At 35.7% G+C, this 21,614-nt stretch overlaps 1 protein-coding gene across 3 annotated transcripts in view; it reads left to right on the forward strand.

Moving 5' to 3' along the window:
* The window catches only part of cadm4 (cell adhesion molecule 4), a 193,073-nt gene that overhangs the window by 157,780 nt on the left and 13,679 nt on the right, over positions 1–21,614 (forward strand). For 2 of the 3 annotated variants that reach the window (XM_051130780.1, XM_051130779.1), the window contains exons 4-7: positions 292–453; positions 3,216–3,306; positions 10,336–10,508; positions 19,611–19,688. In XM_051130780.1, coding sequence (XP_050986737.1) covers positions 292–453; positions 3,216–3,306; positions 10,336–10,508; positions 19,611–19,688 — 504 coding nt within the window. The remainder of the gene's footprint in view (positions 1–291; positions 454–3,215; positions 3,307–10,335; positions 10,509–19,610; positions 19,689–21,614) is intronic. The other variant, XM_051130781.1, reaches the window with a different exon arrangement.

The following is a 21,614-nucleotide window of genomic DNA, read 5'->3' on the forward strand; positions in this document are numbered from 1 at the left end:
ATCACCCCATTACTGCCCTGCACTCGCCCCTTGTCATTTCGTTTTTCATCATCAAATTAAAACTTAATAGTCTCAGAAGGATAATAGAGCCTGTTCCGTGGTTGTGAAATCGATGTTCGTGAGGTGTATTGCTCAGCACGTCAAATTCATACTGTTTGAAGTAATCAGGCCGAGGGCGCAATCCTTTGTACGAAAGGTATGCAAATAATGTCTGGCTGAAATGAGAACACACATAGTTAAAAATTCAAGCAAACTGACTTCCTTTTCTTCCAACCCTCTCTTTTCGTTCAGGTGTGATATCTCAGCAGGAGAACGGCAAGACTGTGAGTGTTTCCAACACTATCCGCATCCCCGTGGAGAGGAAAGATAACGGAGCGGCGCTGAGCTGTGAGGCGTCTCACCCGGCACTCGTGGGGCAGAAGCGAGTTCGTCACTACAGCCTGGACGTTCACTGTGAGCCAACAATGCCATCACGTTTCCATGACTACCGCCATATTAGACTGATTAACGGTTGTTATTAGCTCGCTGAAGCCCCATCTGTTTAAACATGTTCACTTGGCAAGCCTCTAACGAGGTTTGTTTGTTTGTGTTACATCTTGCCTGTTATGATAAAGGACGGCAAGACAACAGTATCCCGTTAAACGTCACACCAGAGTGGTAACAGAAACACTCGAAATGTGATACTGTGGAACAATTTCAACCAATAAAAATATCTAATATTAGCTTTACACAAGGACTTCTCTCATAAAGTTGCTGTAAAAATCGTAAGGGCTTTACTCTATAAAAAGACAATCGAGTTCAAATAAATTTAAGCGTATTGCTGTTGTTACCCACAGTGAGTTTAAATCAGACACCTGCGAGAAATGTGTTGAGACACTTGCTTTCTTATAAAACCTAGTGAGCTGCATTTGTAGGCAGCATTTTAAGAGCATTTTTACACAAATTATGATTATAAATAGTTTATTCAGTATTAAATAGTATTACACTACCGTTCAAAAGTTGGTAAGCTTTATTTTTAAGTTTTTAAAAGAAGCAAAACATAAGTAAAACATAAAAATATTTGTATGTTCTTTAATATATTGTATGAGTTTTTGAAGATATTTTGAAAAATGCTGGTAATTAAACAGTTGATGGTCCCCACTGACTTACGTAGTATTTCTTTCCTAACTATGGGACCAGCAACTGTTGGTTCTTCAAAATTCTTCGAAATATCTTTGAAAAGAAACTCATACAGGTTTGGAACAGGTTTTTATTTTTGGTTGAACTATTCCTTTAACCTTATCCCATATATTTAGCAGCAAAATTGATTTGAAATTCAACATGAACAAAACTGGTTCATTGTACCTAATATATATATGAAGAGTTCAGATGCAAAACCAGCTAAATCCATCTGATGTCTTTCTTCAAAAAATGCATTTTTATCAGGCTCAGATGTATAGGTTTCTATGTAAGTACCGGTACTTCTGATTGGGCTGAGGCTGATATTTTAGCGAGTTTGAAGAAAAAGTATTTGATGGACGTATAATATGCGTCGAGAGCATTCACTCAGTATCATTATCTCATTTTTGACCGAAATGGCTTTTAGCTGGTTTTGCATCTGAACTCTTCATATGTATATATATATTTTTATGTACGTGCATAGTAGTTAAAGACACCTAAAATTAAGTGTTAAATAAAGTTTTTAGCAGTCTTTACTCCAGTGTCTTCAGTGTCACAAGATCATTCATGAATCATTCTAATATGTTGATTTGTTTGTCATTATTATTAGTGATGAAAACTGTTGTGCTGTTTAATATTTGTGCTAATTTTCGGGATTATTTTAATGATAAACATTCTAAAAAACAACAATTATGTAACTTTTAAAATGTTAAATGTCTGATTTACAGTTGAGGTCAAAAGTTTACACCCCACTTTCAGAATCTGCAAAATGTTAATTATTTTACCAAAATAAGAGGGATCATACAAAATGCATGTTATTGTTTATTTAGTACTGATCAGAATAAGATATTTCACATAAAAGATGTTTACACATAGTCCACAAGAGAAAATAGTAGCTGAATTTATAAAAAAAAAAAAAAAAAGGCAAAAGTGTACATCCCCTTGATTTTTTTGTAATGTGTTGTTACCTGAATAATCCACAGCTGTTTTTTGTTTTTGTTTTGTTTTTTGTTTAGTGATAGTTGTTGATGAGTCCTTTGTTTGTCCTGAACAGTTAAACTGCCTGCTGTTCTTCAGAAAAATCTTTCAGGTCCCACAAATTCTTTGGTTTTCCAGCATTTTTGTGTATTTGAACCCTTTCCAGCAATGACTGTGTGATTTTGAGATCTGTCTTTTCACACTGAAGACAACTGAGGGACTCATATGCAACTATCACAGAAGGTTCAAACGCTCACAGATGCTCCAGAAGGAAACGCAATGCATTAAGAGCCAGGGTGTGAAAACATTTGCAAAGAATGGAGATGTGTACATTTTTGACAAAATAAAAAAGTTAAATTTACCCTGATCTTTAAAAAGTTTTCACCCCCCCAGTGCCTCTTAATGCATGGTTTTTCCTTCTGGAGCATCAGTGAGTGTTTGAACCTTCTGTAATAGTTGAATATGAGTCCCTCAGTTGTCCTCAGTGTGAAAAGATGGATCTCAAAATCATACGAAAAAAAAAAAAAAAATCAGCTGTGGATCATTCAGGTACAATAGCAACACAGTATTAAGAATCAAGTGTATGTAATCTTTTGAACAAGGTCATTTTTATAAATTCATCTATTATTTTCTCTTGTGGGCTATATGTAAACGTCTTTTATGTGAAATATCTCATTTAGGTCAGTACAATATAAACAATAACATGCATTTTGTATAATCCCTCTTATTTTGGTAAAATAACATTTTGTAGATTCTGAAAGGGGGGGTGTAAACTTTTGGAAAATGCTAATTTTATTTACAGTAGCCTGAACTTTTGAATGATAGTTTATAAAAATGGTCTAAAATAATTACGATAATTTAAAAATATTATTATGATATTATCATTATTATAATTTAATTTGCATTGGCTGTATTAAAATCTACTGTGAGTCCAGAGGAACATCCAGTTGTAAGTGACTTATGAGGTTCCACTCTAGTCAGGATACTTCTATTGAAGACAGTATGTGTTCACTTGACTTTTTGTCAGAGCTCATTTTCTGTTTTATTCCCTCTCTCTATCCTTCTCTTTATCTCTGCAGTTGCACCTACGGTGAAAATCATTCCCCCTCAGGGCATCCTCCGAGAGGGAGACTCCCTCAGTCTCACCTGCTCCGTTACCGGCAACCCACTGTGAGTGTACAAGAGCTTGTGTGTTTTGCTTTGGAAATGTATCTGTCAGGTTGCGTGTGGGAGATTTTGATGGATGTGAAAGCGTGTGTGAAGTTTTGCTTCTACATGTGCTTTAAAAACTAATCATCTGAACTGGTCCCACAAGAACAGCTTTTATCTTCTAACACTCCAAAATGCTTAAAGAGGATCATCTCAATCCAGCTCCAATAAAGTATAACGGCTCAGAACAAAGATGATCCCGCATCTCTACATGAGGGAGAACAGCCTTGACTCCGTCCTCTGTTCCTCCTCCAATAACTAACTCTCTCTCTCTCATTATTTCCCCTTCAATTTCAATTTCAAAGTACACAGTAAAAGCAGTGACTGGAAAAATTAAAGTTAAAATTAAAATAAAATTTTAAGATTAATTTTGCAGTAAAGGTGGAGGTAATAAAAAGTAATAACAGTGTATAATAAAATATATATTATGATTTTTATTACACTTACAACCCCTTTATTTATTTATAAATAATATAAATGTTATTGTTTTAATCAGTAGAAGTAGCAATAAAGATGGAAGCAATACAGTATACAATAAAATTACACAGCATAAAATAAAACATTATAGTGTCTAGTGCCATTATTTATTTATTTAATGATAAAATCACATAATATTAAATCAATTGAATTTTGCTTTAGTAAAAAAATGGTAGCACTTTACAGTGTTCCATTGGTTAATGTATTAACTAACTTGAACAAACAATGAACAACACATTTATTTCAGTATTTATTTATTGATGTTAATGTTAATGTTTAGTTAACATGAACTAAGAATAAACAATACTTCTACAGCATTTGTTAATCTTAATGTTAATTTCAACATTTACTAATGCATTATTAAAATCAAAAGTTCGTTAACGTTAGTTAATGCACTGTGAATGAACATGAACAAACAATGAACGATTTTCATTAACGAAGAATAATAAATACTACTAATAAATAAATATAGTTAATAAATTAACTAACATTATTGTAAGGTGTTAACATTTTTTATTAAAACCATATTTTATATGGCTATTTTATCATTAAATAAAAATAACAATGACATTACACACTATAACATTTTATTTTATTCCAGTTGATTTTATTGTATACTGTATTTTTATTACTTCAGTCTTTACAGCTTCTTCTATTTATTACAATTTTATATCATTCATAAATAAATAAAGGGTTGTAAGTTTAATAAAAATCATAATATACATTTTATTATACACTGTTTTTTTTTTACTGATATTTTCATGTTTTATAAATAAAAAAGTAAGGAGAAAAGGAAATAATTGTTATAGAATAATAAACACACAATACATTTTTATTTTATTAAAGTTCATTAGTTAACATTAGTTAACTACTTTAGTTAATGTGAACTAAGAATGCACAATACTTCTGCAGCATTTATTCATCTTAGTTAATGTTAATTTCAACATTTACTAATGCATTATTAAAATCAAAAGTTTGTTAACATTAGTAATGCACTCTGAATTAACATGAACTAACAATGAACGACTGTTTTTTTTGTTAACAAAGATTAATAAATACAACTAATAAGTAAATGTATACATTAACTAATATTAACCAATGGAACCTTATTGTAAGGTGTTAACATTTTTTTAATAAAACAAAATTCTATTTATTTTATATTGTTATTTTATCATTAAATTAAAAATAACAATGACATTACACACTGTAACATTTTATCTTATTCCATTTAATTTTATTGTATACTCTATTGTTATTACTTCAGTCTTTACTGCTTCTATGTATTAAAACATTTATATTATTCATAAATAAATAAAGGGTTGTAAGTAATAAAAAGTAATAAAAATCATAATATACATTTTATTATACACCGGTATATAAACAAATAAAGGTGGCAATAATTGTTATAGAATAATAAATACACAATACATTTTTATTTTAAGGTTCTTTAGTTAACTACTTTAGTTAAAGTGAACTAAGAATGAAAAATAGTTCTACAGCATTTATTACTCTTAGTTAATGTTCATTTCAACACTTACTAATGCATTATTAAACATTAGTTAATGCGCTGTGAATTAACGAACTAACAATGAACGGCTGTATTTTCAAGATTAATAAATATTGATAAATGTGTTTTTCATGTTAATTAATACATTAACTAACACTGACTAATGGAACCTTATTGTAAAATGTTACCATGAAGCAGGATAAAACGGAAATGAAAAAGACATGAACGAACATTTAAATGAAAAACAATTATGCTACAACAATTGCAAGTGTCCTTCACCAGCATTTGACCTTTTTCTGCCAAGTTTTTCTGAGATATTTCTTTTTTACCTCACTAAACGTCTTATATTGAAGGAGAAAGTGTCCCTCTGTCAACCTCAGCAATGTCAGAGTGAGCACAGACACTTTCTTCCTTCAGAAGGGATGTTTGTCTCAGTCTTTCTTTTTTCTCCGACTCGACCGTGGTCACTGAGCCTCTTCTCCCTAAGAGGCCGTGAGCAGAAAGCCATTAAACCTCTCCAGAGCCTCGTAAGGGACCGCTACAGAAATGAAAGATGGAGAGATAGAGAGGACGCTTGAGCTGCCACTCATTTTACGCTGAAATGGGGAAATGACAGAGTGAGGGAAGGGAAGAAAGATGGGCTCGGTGGAGTTTTAGCCGGGAAAGAGAAATGAAAGGCTACGTGATTTATGCGGTCGGGGAGAAGAGAGTGTGAAACGTGTAAATGTTTAATTGTAGGGGCATGTTTGAAGATTACAGAATGCGGTGATGAGAAATGAGAATAGACTGCCCACCCACAGAGAGAGCGCTCTCTGGATAGGTTGAGATAAATGAGCGTATTGATGGGAGGAATGAGAGATGGATCCAGATGCCGCTCTACGGTTTCTGAACTCACAGTACGCTGCGTCGTGCTGCTTGGTTATAAAGCCATTACGATCGTGTTCATCCGACATTAATCACCAATTAAACACAGTCTGCATTTGTTGGAGGGGTGTGTTTATTATTCCTCAGCGCTCTGGCTGGCTCATCCTCAGCGTTTGCGCTCATATATACAGTATACGGAATGTGTGTGGCGTACTGTATGCCGAAGCCTGTGAGGGCTGTAATTAAACGTGTCCTGTGGGATTTCGGCGGCTGATGATGTAGACTTGTCTTCCAGCCAGGGTGGATGAGGGATGAGGCGTTTCACAGGCGGTGGGCTCTGAACTGAAGCCTCAGGCTTTTTGCCCTACAGTTTCCATGTATCTCCTGCTGCTGTGGATCACCTCGCAGCTGTTTGTGTGTGTGTGTGTATGTGTGTTAGGTAATCTCCTCCTTTCATGCTCTTTTGTCTCTGTCTGGCTGGTATTATCTGCTAGGACTATTCTCTCTTTCCTACTCCTCTCTTCTTTGAAAAATATGTAAAGTATGTAAAGGTACATAAAATATCTGTTTTTCACTTTAAAATATTTAGATATTCTTACGTCTGTATGTATGAATGTATGCGGATCAAAGACGAGGCGTCCCATTTTGGTGTTGGCATCTAATTAAGTTTACAAAACTGATTTTATATGCATAACAAGCATGTTAAATGCAGATATTGTGTCTGCTTAAATATTTCAAATAACTTTTGTGGAAATCTCAGAATATGTGTGAAATAATGTTCTATCGCCATTCAGTGTAAAATTGAAACGGACTGGCACTAAAATATATAAAAGATGAAAACGTGTTAAACTAAATTCTATTCTATTTGAAATAATTTAAAAATGTGATCTTTAAAATAGTCTTTTAATGTCATCTAAGGTTTCTAATTCTAAATATGCCTGACTAGCTTTTTGATATATTCATTTTTTTTTAATGATTAAAGGATTAGTTCACTCCAGAATTAAAATTTCCTGATAATTTACTCACTCCTGTGTCATCCGGGATGTAAGTGTCTTTCTTTCTTCAGTTGAAAATATGTTTTTTGAGGAAAACATTCCAGGACTTTTCTCCATATAGTGGATTTCAATGGGGATCAGTGGGTTAAAGGGTTCGAACTGCAGTTTCAGTGCAGCTTCAAAAGGCTCTACATGATCCCAGACGAGGAATAAGGGGATATCTTGGTAACACTTCAGAATAGGGTGCACTTATTCACTATTAACTATTACTTTTCCCTCAATAAATTCCTAATTTGCTGCTTATTAATAGTTAGTAAGGTAGTTGTTAAATTTAGGTATTGGGTAGGATCAGGGATGTAATATAAGGTCGTGTAGAATAAGGCATTAATATGTACTTAATTAGTACTAATAAATGGCTAATATTCTACTAATGTGCATGCTAATAAGCAACAAGTTAAGAAACACTTTAGCCCTATAAGACCTAAGGGTAAATAGGTCATTTTCACATATTTTGTTTATTTGACTGTAAAATTCTAACTGAATGTGCTATTTTCAAGTGCAAGGTGTCATTTTTTTCAGAAAACAAATGGCTTTAAAGAATGTACAGTTATTAATCATTAAAGGAGAAGTCCACTTCCAGAACAACAATTTACAAATAATTTACTCACCCCCTTGTCATCCAAGATGTTCATGTCTTTCTGTCTTCAGTCGTAAAGAAATTATGGTTTTTAAGGAAAGCATTTCAGGATTTTTCCATATAATGGACTTCATTGGTGCCCTGATTTTAAACTTCCCATATGTTTTATAAAATCAGGTTCAAAGAGCTCTAAATGATCCCAGACGTGGAAAAAGGGTCATTTGACGATCAGTCTTTTTTTTTTTTTTTAAAAATAAAAATTTTGTATACATTTTAAGCACAAAAGCTTGTGTAGCACAGGCTCTGGGATGTGCATCCATGATGCTATGAATTAGTAATGGGTCATTCTTGAACGATCCTTTCATTTTGAACGAATCTTTAATGTGACTCGGGAAGAAGTGATTCATTCAGTCGCGAATGCGCAACATCCTATTAGGTTCTGTACTGGAATTAGTTCACCTGTTTCAAGTCTTCGGGTTTTTTCGAGTCGTTTGTTCATCTTATGGGGCTGTCAAGTGATGAACGGATGAATCAAACCCGAAAACTTGTCAGATAGAGAGGTGAGGTGAGCTAATCATAGGCTAAAAACCCAGGTAAACAAAGAATTAATCTTTTCAGTTTCTTATAGCATTATAGTATTGTCTTGTTTGTAGTGTGATCAACGTTTGTGTAAGCAGTAGATGTGTTAGGGAAGTAACACGTAACATTTTAATTATATTTTACTAAAATGAACGAAATGACTCAAAAAAGGATTTGTTCTTTTTGCTGAACGAGACTCAAAGGTCTGAGTCAGTAAAATGATCCGAACGTCCCATTACTACTACGAATCACATGCAAGTTCATAGTCTGTGTACTGAGTAGGGCGAGAAACTCCATCTTATTTTCGCCTACAACATGAGAGGAAGACATTGTTGTGCCTTTTTGTTTGCAAACAGCATTTACAAACTTACTTGCACTTTCTTAGTCTTTGCGCATTCGCTTTGTAAACACTGGGTCTGTAGTTCCACCTACGTTCCGCGTGACCTTTCGATGTGATTCAATAGTATGTAGCGTCATGAACGCGCATCCCAGAGCCTGTGCTGCACAAGCTTTTGTGCTTAAAAAGTATAAAAAATTGTATTTTCCAAAAAAAAAGACAGATTGTTTCGCTAGATAAGACCCGAATGGCTGGGATCATTTAGAGCCCAAAAAGATTAATTTATTGTTTAACTATGTCTTTAGTCTATGATTAGCTCACCACACCTCTTATCTGACAAGTTTTCGGGTTTAAGTCATTCATTCATCACGTGACAGCCCCATAAGATGAACGAACGACTCGAAACAGGTGAACTAATTCCAGTACAGAACCTAATAGGATGTTCCACATGTGCGACTGAACAAATCACTCCCCGAGACGACTTGTTCTTCCCGAGTCATATTAAAGATTCGTTCAAAATGAAAGAATCGTTCAAGAACGACCCATTACTAATTCGTAGCATCGTGGATGCACATCCTAGAGCCTGTGCTACACAAGCTTTTGTGCTTAAAAAGTATACAAATTTTTATTTTTCGAACAAAAATGACCGTTCGTTTCACTAGATAAGACTCTTCTTTCTCAGCTGGGATCATTTAGAGCTCTTTGAAACTGCATTTAAACTACATTTTGGAAGTTCAAAATCGGGGGCACCATTGAAGTCCATTATATGGAGAAAAATCCTGAAATGCTTTTCTCAAAAACCATAATTTCTTTATGACTGAAGACAGAAAGACATGAACAAGGGGTGAGTAAATTATTTGTAAATTGTTGTTCTGGAAGTGGAGTTCTCCTTTAAAAAGCATATTGTTTTAAAGGGGTGATAAACCGAGAAGCCAAAATTGCATTGATCTTTTACATATAAGAGGTCATTGTACTATAAAAAGATCCTGTTAGTTTCTAAACTGCAGTGCCGATTTGTGGAAAAAACAGTATTTCTGTTGTTTTTCTTCTGATTCCAGTGTTAGAAAAGCAAGGATGAACTTTATTTTTAATGAAGTTCCAGACCGCATCAGTAAAAAGTTAGTCCTTTGTTTACTTCATTTAATCGCGGATTTGTTTACAGTTACCTTTGGCGTCTTTGATGCAGCACATGTTCCCTTATCTCGGCAACCGAGGTTATATATGTATATATTTATATAAAATAAACCATAAAGAATTAATTTAACATACTTTCTGAAAGCAATCTTACCTTACACAAATAACAGATAACTTCATGTCAGATAAATACACATTCAAAATAACTTATTTGTTTTACGGCTGTTCAAATGTTTTACCAGACAATGATACTGATTAAGAAATGTTTTTTTTTCCTCCTCCAAGTCCTTTTATGTCTTTTTCATCTTTTTTATATTATTTGATTCTGTTCGCTTCTGTCCCTGGTGCCTCATTATTTGTTTTTCAAGCTTTTCTTTGAATGCCTTGTTCCTTCTTTGATGAATTCTTGATTGCTTCTTTAATATAATGTCTTTTTTTTTTTTGCTGACTTCTTTTCTAGACCGCGTGACATCCAGTGGTCACGAGTGAACGACACTCTTCCTGAGAGGGCGGAGAAAACGGGAAACATTCTGCATATGTCTCGCCTCAGCCAATCACACAACGGCACCTACCTCTGTCAGGCGCATAATAATTACGGCCGTGCAGCCGACCACTACACACTGCTGGTGTATGGTAAGAAAACAAACCTTTCCGGTCACATGACATTAACACTTCCCCCTTTAAAAACTACTAAGTACAGTCCACATTTTGTACATGTCAAAGTCTGTAGGCTTTCGTATGAAAACTGTTTTCACTCCTCTCAGAATTACAAAACAGTTCCATATGTTTACGCATTGAACACCTACACTTTCTTTTCCAGTCGAGAACAGCGTGGGTTCTTTATAGCTGCAGAGGTGGTTTACTGTGGCTTTGAATGCAACAAAGTAGTCTTGTTCTCCCACCATGGTGTGTGGTTTTTTTGTAGTCCTCCCCCTCTCGCCCAGGTCTGCCCCCTGTGGTTGTTCAGGGTACTGCGCCTTCCAGCTGTGTCTGTAGACCCGCAGGATGTGTGATGTATTTTGAAAGAGTGCAAGAAATGAGATCCCCAGAGGTCTTCCTCCTTTCTTTCTTTTTTTGCCTCCTCCTCTTTTTTTTTTGCATGGTAACGACAGCCATCAAATACGCACCTTAACGAGGCAGCTTGGAGAGCGCAGGTGGGTGGGAATGTCATCTTTCATCCCGCTTCTATCCTTCGCTCCCTCTCTCTTCCGCTCGTTCTATCCACGGTTTTGTGTAGGTGAGCCTCTTAGCTTTGAAACACCTCTGCACTTCAGAAAATGTCCCAGGAATCCCTTTCTCTGGCTGTTTATTCTTCCTTCCTTCCTTCCTCCCTTCATTCTTTCCTTCCTATTTTATTTCCTTTTTTTCCTTCCTTCATACATTACATCCTTCCTTCCTTACTTCCTCCTTTCTTCCCCCTTTTTTTGTTTTCTCCTTTTTTCCATCCATACATCCATCCCTTCTTTCTTTCTTAGTGTCTTTTTTCTTCCTTCGTTTCCTCCTCCCTTTGTTCCTTCTTTTCATCATCCTTCTAATTTTACTACCTTTCCATCCTTTCTGTCCTTACCGTAGTTTGTTTTTCTTACCTTCCTTAATTTCTTTCTTTCTTTTTCTCTTTTTCTTTTTCTTTTTCTTTTTCTTTCTTTCTTTCTTTCTTTCTTTCTTTCTTTCTTTCTTTCTTTCTTTCTTTCTTTCTTTCTTTCCCCTTCATTCCTTTATACTTTTCTTTTTCAACCTTTTTCTTTTTACTTTTCTTTCTTCTCGCCTTCCCTCCTTCATTTATTGCTAGTTTCTTCCTTAGGTTTGTTACTTTCTTCGTTCCACCCTTTTTTTCCCCTTCTTATCCGTTCTTCCATTTTTTCTTTCTTTCATATTCATACTCCTATATTCCTTTAGTTTTATCCTTTATATTCTTTCCCTCATCCCTTTCTTCTTTCCTGTCAATTCCACTCATTCTGTTCATTTCTTCTTATGCTACTATCATCCCATCTTCCTTCCTTCCTTCCTTTCTTCCTGTCTTCCTTCCTTCCTTCCTTCCCTCCTTCCTTTCCTCCTTCCTTCCTGTCTTTCTTTCTTTCTTTCTTTCTTCTTTTGCCCTTTTTCTTTTTTATCCTTTCTTCCTCATTCTTTTACTTGTTTCTTTGTTTTCATCCTTCCTTTGTTTCTCATTTTCTTCCTTCCTGTCTTCCTTCATTCATTTTGTCATTTCTATCCTTAGGTTTATTTCTTCCTTTGTTCCAGCCCTTCTTTTCCCCTTTTCAATTTTTTTCTTTCCTTCATATTCATATTCCTATATTCCTTTAGTTTTATATTTCCCTTTTTCCCTCCATCCTTATTTCCTTTCTTCCTTCCCTCCTCCATTCCTTACTTTCACATTTTCCTTATTCTTTCCTTCCTCCCTCTCTTCTTTTCTTTCTATTTCACTTATTGTTAATTTCTTCCTGTTACTTCTTTTCTTTTATCCTTCCTTCCTGCCTTCCTATGATCCTGTCTTTCTTCCGTTCCTCCTTCCTCCCTTCCTTCCTGTCCTTGCCTTAACTTTTTTATCCTTCCTTCCATTTTTTCTTTTCTTCATATTCATATTCTTATATTCCTTTAATTTCCTTTTTCTTTCTTTCTTTCTTTCTTTCTTTCTTTTGCACCTTTTCTTTCTTTTTTCTTTCACCCTTTCTTTCACACGTTCTTTTTTCTTTCTGTCTGTCTGTCTGTCTGTCTGTCTTTCACCCTTTATTTCTTCCTCAATTTTTTCCCTTTTTCCTTTACTCCCTTCTTTTCATCTTTTCATCCTTCCTTTGTTTCTCCTTTTATTCCTTCCTGTCTTCCTTTTATTCTTCCCTCCTTCATTTATTTATCATTTCCTTCCTTAGGTTTATTACTTCCTTTGTTCCACCCCTTCTTTTCCCTTTTTATTATACTTTTCATTTTTTCCCTTCATATTCATATTCCTTTATTCCTTTAGTTACATCCTTTCTTTAGTTCTCTTTTCCCTTTATCCTCCCTTTCCAACCTTTCGATGTTTCTTTTTTGCTATGTTTCTTTTTTCCTCCTTCCTTATTTCATTTCTTCCTTTCTTTTCTTTATTTTCCTCCTCCCTCTCTTCTTTCCTGCCTTTTCCACCACTTCTGTTCATTTCTTCCTTTGTTTCTTCTTTCTCTCTATTGGTCCTTATTTCCTTCCTTCCTTTTTTTCTCACTTTCCTTTTCATCTTTTCTTTATTCTTTCCCTCTTCCCTTGCTTCTTTTTCCCTTTTCCACCCTTTCCATGTTCTTTTTCATCCTTTGTTTCCTCTTTTTCTTCTACCCATCTATTCTTCCTTTCGGTTTTCCCTTCATCCAGTCTTCCTGATCTTTCTTTTTTCTTCAGTCTTTCGTTGCTTCCTTACTTCCTTTGATCTTTTTCTTTATTCTTTCCCCATCCCTCTCTTCTTTCCTGCCCTTTTCACCCCTTCTGTGTTCCTTTTCTTCCTTTGTTTCTTCTAACCTTCCTTTCTGCCTTCTCTTCATCCTGTCTTCCTTCCTTCCTTCCTTCCTTCCTTTTTCTTTCTTTCATTGCTCTCCTACAAAGAACACAGTCCTTCCCGCTTAATGTGTTTGTGTGGGAGTAAATGAACAAGATTTGGTGTTAACTCTCAGCGGTATTCAGCGTATTTAGGCTTCATCCGCTGGAAATCCCATGCTCAGTGCAACTAAAAAGAGCGAAATGGCTGACTGCTGAAGGCTGACAGAGGATGAGGGAGAACTGTTGAGATGATGAGTCAGCAGTCACAGTGACACGAGAGGGTGGAGGAGGACTGATCTCAATATCTCGCTGCCTCGCACTGACAAACTTTTTCACACTGATGTATTTTATGTCTAAAGTGACCATGAAGTGCAAAATGAAGAGCAACCAGCCAATACGAACAGAATGATGATTATAAACTGGAGGAGAGTGAGAGAAAGACAAAATGAGTCAGGAAAGACAAAATTAACCAGGGTGACACAGATAAGGAAATGAGGAAGAGGAAAGGAAAGAGGAGGAGGAGACTTTGCATTTTCAAAAATTTCGCAATTTACGCCGACTGATATGCAAGTGTGTATTTACCACATGGCTCAACAGGTACGCCTGTCTGTGCTGCTTTATCTCTGTCTGTCTGGAAACTTATAAATTTGCATATATATTTGGTACACACTTTTTACCAAACCCACTCAAGAAGCTTAATGTGCAACTCGTTTTTATATTCATTTAAATGTATCAGTGTGGGTTCAGGTTTTGCCTACACAAGAACTGTTAAACCAGAAATCACCCACATTGTAGGCAGCAGCCAAAGTCTCTGAGGAAAATGTCTTACACGTGCTAAATAATGCTTTAAAGGGGTCATCGGATGCCCATTTTCCACAAGTTTATATGATTCTTTAGGGTCTTAATGAAAAGGCTATAACATGCTTTGGTTAAAATTTCTCAATGGTAGTGTAAATAACACCTTTTTACCATGCCAAATCAGCTCTGCAAAAATCATCCTGTTCTGGTCAAGGTTGCTTTAAATGTTAATGAGCTCTGCTCGCCCCGCCCCTCTCTTCTCTTTGTGGAGTGACGAGCCTGTTTACTTTAGCCACATGTAGCCACGTTTAGCCGCTAAATTATTAGGAAAGGCGATCGCAAAGATGATAAGCACATTATTAGGAAAGGCGATCGCAAAGATCCATAAAAAAAACCTTAAACTCACTTCTGGTGTAAGTGAAGCTGGATCATATGCTGATATGCTGATCGTGAACCGCATTCCCTTAACAAACAAACGGAATCCACTGCATCTTCAGCGGCTCAGATGTCGGGAGTAAATGACGATCACTATGTTTATTATTACATCCAGCAACACAACACCTCAATCACTCAATTGGAGATTGTCTATCTTGTCTAACTTGCATCCCTGCTCCGGCATCGAAACAGTGGAGGTCGGACTGTTACAGCTGATCTGAGGTAAGATGCTCATGTCAATCAACTATCGTGGGAGCGGCCTCTGTTGGTGTGACGCCGCAGCGACAGGCATCTGAGAATGGCTCGATTTGAAAAAGGGGATATTATTTTTACAGATTAATTAAAAACCACTGCATGGATTTTTATCATTATAGGATAGATGTGTACATACACTGCCAACACACAGTAATGTTCAAACAAATGTACAAGTGAACTTTGCATCCGATGACCCCTTTAATGTAAATAGAAAAAGTTGTTTCAGTGCTAGATTGAAGATTAGAAAATAGAAGACTTCATTACCTCAGTATAAAAACTGTGTGCTCCTCACCTCCACATATGCAGCTTGTCCAAAGGTCAAACGGTCAAAGGACAGTCCCCTGGAGACATGCTTATGTTAAACAGCAACAGTACTTAGCCATGATGGACCTCGCTGCCAATAAAAACCATTACAATTGAACAGCCTCAGAGAGCCACTGAGATTGAAATGAGTGAAAGGATGGATGGAGAAATAGATGGAAGGAGAACCAACGTTGCTTGCAGGAGAGAATAAAAGATGTAGCACAGTAATGAGCTGTGGCTCTAATTGGAAGAAACAACATAGGCACTTAATTAATGAAGTGAAACTCAGGAAAAGAAGCAGAAAGCGTGAGCAGAAGGGGATTTGGTAATTGAAAATGTCATTTTTTTTTTTTACCTTTGGATAGTCATGACAGGAATACTAAGCGTGGCGAATTGAGGAGTGTATCGAGTTGACGACAGAGACTTGGCCTTTGAGCTGAGAGGGGAGAGGTGAGAGACTATGGGATTTACGAACTCCGTATACAGAAGATTAGAATGACTTGAAGATCTGCCATTCACTCTTTGGTGTGATAATGTGCCACAAAACCCAGAGTCCCAAAATGCAGAGAGCAACATTGCTGATGAGACGCACCCGAACATCTATGTGATGAAATGTTTACCAGCTTCCAGCCTGAGCCATAATGATGTGCAGGAAGCAGAAGAGAAGAAACACCTTTTAAATGATTGGTTTTGGGAAAAGTGCTGGAAAAACACAGAAATGTGATGAATGAAAAAGTGGGAGTACTGAAATAAGAGCAGAAAGGAAAAAGGGACAGGAAATGTAATGAGAAAAAGGAGCTGAATGACAGAATAGGCAACCAAAAACAAAATTTGGCCATTATTTACTCAGCCACATGTCATTCTAAACCTGCATGGCTTTCTTTCTTCTGTAGAGCACAGAAGGGAAGATTTTGAAGACTGCCGCTTTCCATGCAATTACAATAAATTGGGACTGAAGCTTTCAAGCTTAAAAAGGATCCAAAAGCCCCATAAAATGACATAAAAGTCATCCACATGGTTTGTGTGCTATACTCCAAGTCTTCTAAAGCGAAATGCAGTCTTTATGCGAGAAACAGACCAAGCAAACCAAATTTGTTATTCATTACTTTTTTTTTTTTACCTAGATTTTTCACATTGTGATAATAAAAGTAGTCATTTTTGATTTGTGAACAAATTATTTTTAAACTGCTTCACAAAATTGTCTGACTGATTTTGTTTTCCAAATTGAATTGATTCAGTTTTTAAATTTAACTGACTAACTCAGTGATCCATTCACAGCGGTTCACGGTAATATTAATTAACCCCCAAAGTAAATTTAGGTTAGTATTTTACACTAAGATATTGACAAAAAATCATATCTCAGTGTTTTCTAGAATTTTGTCAGTAACAATAATTAGACAATATTTTGCAGAATATGTTATTGTGCTGGTATTTTGGCAGGTTTAGGACTTCCAAAATGTCATGGTTAGTTTGCAGGAGTAACAAAAATGAACTTTTTCAATAAGTTTAAATTGATTTTATGGGCATTTTACCTTTATAAGGCCATTTTTTTTCTAACCTAATTAAATGTATGCATCATATCTTGTGTCAAATTCTTAAATTTAATCAATCACAGATTGTGTAATGCAGGGCATGAATGCGTTTAACCTGCAATTACAATTGCATAAATGTTTTGATGTTTAAAATAAATGCTGAATACTGATATTTAAAATGATTAGGGGGAAAAAGAAAATATACTTGGTGGAAGATCACTGCATGAGTGAGTCATTGAGTCATTCATTCAAATGAATGATTGATTCAGTAACGAAACACCATCGGGCAAAACAGTTCTGCTGGGGCTTTTATTCATTGACGAAACAAAGCAAAAACAAGAACTGTTGTGTTTAAAATGTAAGTCGCTTAATATTAACTTCTTATTGAACTGTTCATCAAATCAATATCACTTTTGCAATCATGACGTTTGGAGAAAAATGTCAGTCTTTACCAGATGATATAAATATAAAAGACACATTTTGGGGAAATTCTGAATGGGAACTATAAATATGCTCGCATGGTAGTCTTTCTTACATCATGTAGTGCACTCTAAGGGTGTGTTTTTGTTTGTTTTTTGCGATATACTTGATAATGTCAAATCGCATATCATTTAAACAACAATTACGATATTATCGCAGACGACTAAGGATGGTAATGTATTATCAATATTGTGATATTGTGATAGCAGAAAGTCTAGTAATAAAAGTAATATTATCGTGGTCACATGACGATATGAAACAATATGTCTTCCTGGCAAAAAATGTAGTTTTTAAAATATGTTTAAACATTTTCTAACAAAAAAGGTCTTTAAAGTTGTATTCTGGGCCATAACGCTTTGGCACAGTATCTGAACTAAAACCAAAAGCATAATATGGCTTAATCCCTTCATCAAGTCATGAAGCGCACACATTGTTGAGACGATCAGATCGTGTTCCGATGTTTTCCGTGCCTCAGGATGTCTCTGTTCACGGAGATTGAATGCAGTGAACTCGTTTATTGCATGTACTTTGAGTTTAGCGCATGTTTGGGAATGCAGCGGCCACCAGTTATGCTTTATTTTCACAGTAGATGATTACAGCGTTTCACTAGATTTGTAGTAAGATGTGTTTTTGTAAATGTGTTTTTAGTGAAGCTGGAGTTTTACTTCAAAATAAAAGCTCTACTGGAGTTTCCATCAAATAGAAGCTTGAAAGTGCTGTATGAATTTCTGACAGCTAGCGGTTCAAATGGGTCCAAATGGGTCCAAATGGGTTTTCGACTGCAGTCCAAATTCAAAATATCTCTTTGAAGAGATGTGGTGTAGTGTAGAAATTAAGAAAAGAAGTATTGTAATTTCCCTACTGTAAAACGCAATTTGTTGAGTCAGCTTAAAATAATTTGTTACCCTGCTGCCTTAAAATTTTAAGTTCACTCAACTAAATAAGTTAAAATGTTAAGTTGTACTAAGTAACAACTTACATATTTGTGTTTGCTAAACTTAACAGATGGGTAAGTAACCCAGCTGCCTTAAAAGTTTGTTGATTCAACTCAAATATCTAAGTTGTCACTTAGTATAATTTAACATTTCAAGTTGAATACATTTTTTTTGAGTTGACTGAACTTAAAATTTTAAGGCAGCCAGGTTACAAATTATTTTAGGTTGACGCAACAAATTGTTTTTTACAGTGTAGTGTAAAGCAAAAATTATATACTAATGAAATATATAAAAAAAATATTTTGCAGTGCAATTGTTTTACAATATATGGCTATTACTGCCATTAATATTGTTGTTATTATTATTATATTCTAAATTGTTTGGCTTCCTAAAACATCAGTGTGAATTTAATATAGACTGAGATATATAGACTGAGATATATCATAAATTAAAAAGAGGGTTGAGTCTTCTTTAAAGTTCAATTCAGTTTTGTCTGACTTAAGTTTTTTTTTTTTAGTTAAGAATATGGGTAATTTAATTTTGAACTCTCAAAGTGCATTAGATAGAATAATTTGAGTTTTTTTTTTTTTTTTTTTTTTTCAATTTTTAAAAAATATTGCAATAAATATCACATGATGGACTTCATATTGCAATATTATTGTACCGTGAGATTTTGATATCGTACGACATACCACAAAATCCTAGTAAGACTGCAAAAGTCTTGGAACTAAATGGTCAGTGTTTATGAAACTCTTATGGAGTTTTAGATGACATGAGGGTGAAACTGTCGCTTTAAAAATCTGAACTGTTTGAAAATATGAGATGTTTTGCCACAGAGAAGGATGAGAGGTATTGAAAGAAGAGGATTGAGAGTGATGATTAACTGCTCTCCTCTTTCTGAAGAGTCATGGTGGTCTTGGGATATTGATCTGCGCCCGGTTATTGATCGGTCTGGTACCAAGCTGTTAATCCCTCAGAGTATTGAAGCCCACACACATACACAACTGAAATGTGCGGTGCTGCTGCTCTTTGTAGCATAAAAAGCAGTAGACCCATATGCAGATAGAGGAGGGAGTAGCTGCTAGACTGCAACAGGAACAAGATGGGGCGAGAAAGAGCGATGAGGCTAGTGCTTATATTAGAGGTGTGGAGGATGGTGAGCAGAGCAGTAAGATTGATGATCTTTGGGACGGAGGGATTGAAGATTAGAGTGAGAGAAAGAGCTGAGCCCCGGGTGCACAGTAACTGCAGTATTTTGCAGTGGTGAGAGATGAAAGGGTGGAACAGGAAGCTGCTGCACCCTGCTGGCTGGAGACGTTACCCGCAAAGAGACCCTTGACCCCGGCAGAGGGGTGTAATTCATGAATTCATTGCTCACACACTCATACACTCACTCACACACAGATAGGCCTGATTTTGCTTGTGTTTTTCCCTGCATGTGCCTGCATGTAGCTGTAGTAGATTGTAAGTAACCCTGTTATAAATCCATTCCCTTGTAGTGTCTGTCTCTCGCAAATCTCATCCTGCCATCGCTCACCCCACCCTTCCATCCTCCAGATTTACAAAGGAATACCAAGGTAACCCTTCCTCCATCACCTCACCTCATCTTACCTATCCTTACCTCACCTCCATTACATTATTCACTTCCCTTTTACCTTCCAGAGCTGCACTTAATGTTAATTTATTGCACCAAAAATAGTCATACTTTAGTTTTGAATGTCTGCATTTGACTTTCTTTCTTTCTCTTAGAATAAATCAGGCTGTTTTTGCTATTGTAGCTGTAAGAATTATGTAACCGACCTCCTTTGTGATTGGCTAGCTTCTTCATTTGTGTAATGAGTGACAGTTTTATTACAGCGCTTGCACAACGAGCACTGTATTAATATTTATTTTGTCTTCTTCTCATTCTTCCACACAAACTTTTGCAGTTATTTCTTCTTGCTTCATTTCTTTTGTAAATTATTTTCTTCATAATTTCAGCCTTATGCTGCCTTTTTACTGGATGTGACAAACTATAAAACCAAAAGTCATTAATTTCCAAAGGAGAGTCGCATAACAGCTGTGTGGAGTTATGCTTTTCTGTGAATACAGGATGTTTTACAATATGTGACTGTCTGACTTACGATGTGGAATATGATATTCAATGGATATCCTGCAAAATCCAAAACACACATTACTAAAGTTAGAAAAAAATGATTTTGTTAAACAATATAGCCTTGGAAAACCCATATGTTGACAGCTCTTGAATATATTCAATGATTTAAGCAACTGTTATTAAAAATCTTTAGTGTCTAGTTCCCTTGTTGCTGTGAGTTGCTGTTAGCCCTTCATATAATCTGTTTGGTTATTGTAAAGTTTTTGGTTTAAATTTGTTTAAATTTTAATTCAGCTGTCCTACTGACTTATGGCACATTCACGCCATGTTGCAATTACAGTAATGTATGACAATCCGGAACAATGCATTCTATTTCAACTCTATTAACGGCAACATGAATCTGTGTAAATCGAGTAATCAATACACGAAACCCAACAGTTGTTTCTACTTCCTTATTAATAAACTTTAGAAGTTCATTTAGATTATTTAGCAGCACATTTTGTGTTAGTTGTCCAACTCTAACTATATTGTGTCTTTCATTTATTTTCAGATGAGTCTTGCATGTGCATTTAGTCAATTATTGGGATTTTTAAACAGAAATGTTAGGAGATAATTACACAAATACATTTAACTTTAATTTGCTGGCATTTTGAATGTTTCTGTGTGACGCTGCATGACAGGTACAAGTTGGAGCTTTCAGAAATGGCAATTAACTGGTAGCAGTTACAAGTTCTACAAGGATGTGAATGTTTCTTACAGTACAAGTCAGAATCTCATAATTATGGTAGTTCCGACATGGCACGAACACACCGGAGGAACCTTTTCATAGTTACTAGAACTACTGGCAGAAGTTCTTGCTTTTTGCTGTGTTCACACCGCAGGAGCTAGGAATGTGTTTAGTTCCGTTTGGCAAAACTAAATTAGCAGAGTAGGGTCTAAAACAGTTCTATAGGAGCTACCAGTGACGTTAGTGTACACTGATTGGCCAAATGTATACGAAACACCGGCTACCCGGCCTTTTTGTAAAGCCATGTAGAAATACTTACTCCAGGAAATCAGTGATAATGGCATTTAACTACCTGTTGTCTGCAGCTTCAATGATATGTAACACTGCAAGTTGTCACAAGAGATTTAGTCAGATTTTCATGTTTTTTAGATTGCGTAAATTGCATGCTAACATTTCATCTCCGTTATCACGAAACCCACAACACAGCTCCAATCACGATATCCTGCATTCATTGGTTGTTGACCTTTGTAAATGCTACGAATAAAGGCATCACTGTCGGCTGCTTCAGAGTTCCTGCTGCCAGGAAAACGGCCTGAGGGGGAAATTGGTTCTCTAGGAACCACCATGCTAGCTAGTTTCTAGACCTGAGCTCCAAGAATTACATGGTGCCCCTAATGCGCT

Source organism: Labeo rohita, chromosome 16, assembly GCF_022985175.1.
Source record: "Labeo rohita strain BAU-BD-2019 chromosome 16, IGBB_LRoh.1.0, whole genome shotgun sequence".
NCBI lineage: Eukaryota > Metazoa > Chordata > Actinopteri > Cypriniformes > Cyprinidae > Labeo > Labeo rohita.